This window comes from Cryptomeria japonica, chromosome 2 (genome assembly GCF_030272615.1).
Source record: "Cryptomeria japonica chromosome 2, Sugi_1.0, whole genome shotgun sequence".
In the NCBI taxonomy this organism is placed as follows: Eukaryota; Viridiplantae; Streptophyta; class Pinopsida; order Cupressales; family Cupressaceae; genus Cryptomeria; species Cryptomeria japonica.
This window is the reverse complement of record NC_081406.1, coordinates 186,799,488-186,804,539: the sequence shown is the minus strand read 5'-3', so window position 1 is coordinate 186,804,539 and position 5,052 is coordinate 186,799,488. Positions and strand designations below refer to the sequence as shown.

At 33.6% G+C, this 5,052-nt stretch overlaps 1 protein-coding gene across 1 annotated transcript; it reads right to left on the bottom strand.

Annotated features, from left to right (window-relative positions):
• Positions 1-701: 701 nt before the first annotated feature.
• Positions 702-4,744, bottom strand: LOC131859681 (polygalacturonase-like). Its single transcript, XM_059213724.1, has 6 exons — positions 4,676-4,744; positions 1,980-2,139; positions 1,524-1,605; positions 1,304-1,412; positions 1,023-1,148; positions 702-929 (listed from the first exon to the last, which is right to left on the bottom strand). The coding sequence occupies exons 1-6, from the start codon at positions 4,742-4,744 to the stop codon at positions 702-704; spliced, it is 774 nt and encodes a 257-aa protein (XP_059069707.1).
• Positions 4,745-5,052: the final 308 nt, after the last annotated feature.

Here is a 5,052-nt window from a genome sequence, read left to right as displayed (position 1 = left end):
AGCTTCTTCTATAGCCTTGGATAAAAATTTGTTTTGAAAGGGAATGTAATGAAAATACTCTCTTTTTTTAACAAGACATGAATACTCTGTTCTTATGAATGTATAATGAAAAAGATATCACTGACAGCTTTGCTTTGGCAAAAAGCATTAATATAAACCGTCACTTGTTTTTATGTTCTGTTATTTCTTACTGTTTGCAGCAATTTAGCTTTCTTTCTCCCCTTCAAAGAATGTTTCTAATCCATATAGTTCGATTGATGAGTCAAATCATGACAAATTTTCCCAAGTAAACAGTTTCTTTCCCATACGAAGAATTTGTTAATTCCATTCTTTTAATTTTTAGAACAAATCGATGCTTCCCAAAAAGGTTGTCTTGTTTTTATATATCAATCAATAATTCTGTGGAGAACTTTTTAATAATGTGAAAAAATTTGCGAAATAAATTTAATTATTTTTAAATTAAGATTTGTCATGGAAATGAGTGTACTCGAACATTTAAGTTTAACTAAAAAATATTTAGGTACATTCCCATTTCCATTATCTTTGGAAAAGAAATGACAAGAAAAATATTAAAACCAATGGCATTTTCCATCAGCGGAGATCCAACTTGTTAATTGCTAACTGTTCTGAAGACTACATTATTTTTCAGGGATTTAAGAAAGAGGTTACTACATTAGACACAGCTTCATAGCTCTGTTATATCATTGGCCATTGTTGCCCAGACAATGTGGAGGAATCGAATTTTCACCCTCTACGTTTTGGGCATTACAAGCGGCTTGCGCCCCTGAGCCAGTTATCAAATCTATATTCTGCATTGTTATGCCCGTGCAAGATCCGTTTTGGCTGCACGACAATGTGATTCCGTCTTCTGTTGCTGATGTACCCCTGATATTACTGTATTCTACATTACTGATTTTCACAGCAGAACCCTACATCAAATGAAAAGGTGAACTCCGAATCAGATCTCAGTTGTATTGAAAGCAAAAACTGAGTTTAATTAAGGATTTAGATCAGATGTCTACCTGAGACTTGCAACCAGACCCAGTGTCACCTGTGTCACAGTAGAATTGGTTAATTATTATTGGGTTGCTTACGTCTTCCATCTGGACATTTTCATATGTTATATCACTTGCCAAGCCAGAACCCCCCTGTTATATCATAGACAGTTTGTCAATGAACATTTCAAATAGTGTAATCTGTTGAAAATCCCATGAAAATAAAAATAAATACAGAAGCGTTTTTTTTTTTGTTATTTTTAAAATAGCAATGATTCAATTTGAGATTATTGAAATAATTATTATACCGGCCATGTCTTGATTCTTAATCCATTCGTTGTTGATGTCAACTTGGCGCCGTTCACGTGAACCGAATGGACATCTGCTTTCGTGTTTCCTCTTCCAAGACTTCCAATGCTGCAAAATTATACAAATAATATAAAGAATTTCTCATGCCTAACATATTTAGACAGACATAAATTATTATTAGCTGTTAAGGGATTTGTGTTTATTTAGAGCGTTAATCACCTTATTCCATGGCCTGGACCGCATGTGATATCATTGATGTTAATATTTGAAGACCCATCACCTATCCCCACACAGTCATCTCCTGCAGTCATCAAACTTCCATGTACTCATATGTCTCTATTCACATAAAATCTCTGCTATTTAATATTATATTTAAGAATAAAAGAAAAAATCTCAGTTCATAATTAATCTATGATATAATTTTTTTAATTATAATAGTCACATCCATTTTTCTTTTATCAGTTTTTTAACTTGTAATCAAATAACATCATTGATGTATCATAGAGTGGACTCTAATAACCAAAGAATGTTACTGATGAATCATGAAATATAATCCAAACTATTTATGATCCAAAATATTTATCAGTAAGACAATTCACCCTTGGAAATTCAAACTGTTTTATTTAAAACAAAATCTGAAAATGAAAATATTTGCCACATTCCTCATTCCTTTACCTGTTCCAATAGTGGAATCTTTTATGACTATGTTTGTGGATTGGAACGTATCAATTCCATCAGTGTTTGGGCTGCTTTCTGGTGCCTGAATGGTAATACCCACGATCTGGACACTGTCACAATTTGTCAATGTGACATGAAATTGAGGACTGTTTGTCACCTTCAGTATAACAGCTTACCTGTCAAATAACGGACTCCCACAGAAATCGAAATGCAAGCCCAATCGAACAATACCAGATCATTTGATTTTTCCTATTTTAGCTTCCCTATCAAATGGCGGACTACCACAGAAATCGAAATGCAAACGCAATCGAACAATAGCAGATCATTTGATTTTTCCTATTTCTCCGTTCAACGTTCTTTTACTTAAAACAGATATTCAAACATAAAAGAATATTGAAACAAGTGTCATATAGCAGTGAGTAATATTGTAATAAAAATATTTGTGGTGATTTTTAATTATTATAATTTTAAATCAATGTTATTTTAAAATTATATTATTTTAATTATATTTATGTAATATTAATTATAATTTTTACTTTTATGAATAATATGTGAGTATCTATATTAGATTAAAATTCTAATATTCATATCTAAAAAATATAGAGGGACATGGCATATGAGTAGACCCCAAAAGTAGTTATAGAGTCACATGGGCAAAGCCTTAAAAGCAAAGAAACAACTAAACAAAATAACAAGCAGAAGAGTGAAGCCCGAACACAATAAATTGACCTAGGCAAAGCAAGCTAGGGGGAGGCCCCAGTGTACATGAATGAGAGGAGACCACCAAAGGTTATGATGATTAAAAGATGATCCATTTTGAAATCCAGAGCCAACCACCAAAGCCAAGGCTTGATGACTTACTAGGCAGAACATATACTTTTGGCAACAAAAGTGCCTTCTATTTAAGTAGGTTTTGGCATAACAAGAAGGGTCTAAAAGCCAATCCCTTCTAAGATAACCTATGAGCTAGGAAGCTAGAACAATGAAATGTCTCAGAAGAATCTTCAAGGCCTCATTCCTAGAAATGGCTCAAACAATCTATTTAGCACAAAGGACTACACCTTGTCTTCACGTAGAGAGGAGACGAAGCCCACTAGAATCATGTGGGAGCAAACAGAAAACCCCAACCAAATGGTGAAACCACATGTAGTCCTTGTAAGAAGCCTAAAACAATCATGAAGAATCTTTTTAAGTTTCATATATGAGCCATTGGAATGACCACAATAGGAAGAATGATACACATGGGTTGCCACCAATGTTTTGGAACAAGCGTAGAATTTACCAGCAAGGGATAGAGGCTTATTAATCCAACAAGAGAGAATCTTCTCAATTTTGACAAGATCAACATTTCAAAGATCAACCATAGATTCTTGGAAAGAAAAGGAAATGCACAAAAAATATAAAAGATTCCCATGTCCAATCCACTAATCTTAAAGCCCCAATTTATTATGCATGTATAGCCACACCTCTGATTCATCAGCTATCCAACAAAAATGCACTAACCCATCCTTGTCAGATGCCACCTCAACATATTCAAATCCCTACACCTAAACCAAGTATTGGGGGCCATTGAATCCATGATCAATTGCAAAGGGTACATCTTTCAACAACATCATTGAGAGCATAAACATTCATTATCCCAAAATAATGATTTTTGATTGACATGAGGATCCCAATCAGCTGATGGATAGGATTATATACATGGTCATTAATATACTAATACCACCATGGAGCAAGAAGAGTAACAACACTTCCATGAGTAGTCTCATGATTGGAAGCGAAAGCCAAACTAGCTAGCCAAATAACCTGACATGTAGCTGAAAGTATGAAAGAAGAAATTTTGATTTCCTAAAGATATCACATCAATACCAAGATAATTTTTCAAAGTATCCCTCGTAGATAATTTTGAGGTGGCCTTTCCTTCAAGAATCATCATCATCCTTTTTTATTTTGGCTTAGTCACCTTTAAAGAAGAACTCGAAGGATCTACAACCTCGTGATGGGTTTTAGCTCTCAAAGCAATCAAGAGGTAGTCCTAAACCTTGTCCTCCATAGATTGACAATTTGAAAGTATGCATTAGGTAAATTCAATAAAGAACACATGAGTGTGATGAAGGCTTCCTATCTAAATACCAATTATGTCCTTTATATCATGAGCCAAATCTATTTCAATACACGCCATTTTGTTGGGGATGAGCGTGATAGAACTAATCTGGTTTGACACAAACCATCCTCCCAAGAGATGCCACAATGGAAGAAAGAAAGTTTCAACAAGCTGAAGAAAAACCTGTGAACTCAACCTAAACTATGGCCTAGAGTTTCTTATCCTCACAAACAAAGAAGTCTCAAGACCAAGGTTCAAAAACAAGTAAGCATGACCTAGCATACCATGGACCATTCTTAAAAATGAGTTGGACATGATTAACCTCCACAAAACAAAACAAAACAAAAAAAGCCTTTGTTAAGGTTTTCAACACCAACAAGGTGGATCCTAGAAGGGGTCAGTGCCTTGGAAGCCTAATCCTAAAGCATGTTTTCAGGGGGTCTCTCCAAATAAAATAAACAATAAGCATAAATTGATCTTACTATTGACATGCATAATCAAATTCTAGAGTAGGTAAAACCACATCAAAGGAATTATCAAAAGGCATACCTCATTAAAAAACTTTCAGGAAACAAATCTTTGTGCTTACTTGATTGGTGGAACCATTTATGCCAAATTCCAAAGCAACAACTGCTATCTTGGAGCTACTCGAGGCCATTTTTAAACCTAAAAAGTTATGCACTGTTTGTTGTATGACACAACGCAAATGCCAAAAATTAGAATACAAAGGAAAAAACATAAAACCCTAATAGAATAGCTATAACTTTTACTTCAACAAAATAATATAAACAATTATATTATAAAAAAATATTAATATTTTAGGGATGATATATTTTTCTAAAAAATATAACGCTAATTTAATTAAAAAATGATAGAATTATAATTATAGCAATTGCCTCCTAGTGGCGAGTACTTGCCTTTATAGTATTGTAATAAAAAGATTTGTTGCAATTCTTAATTAATATA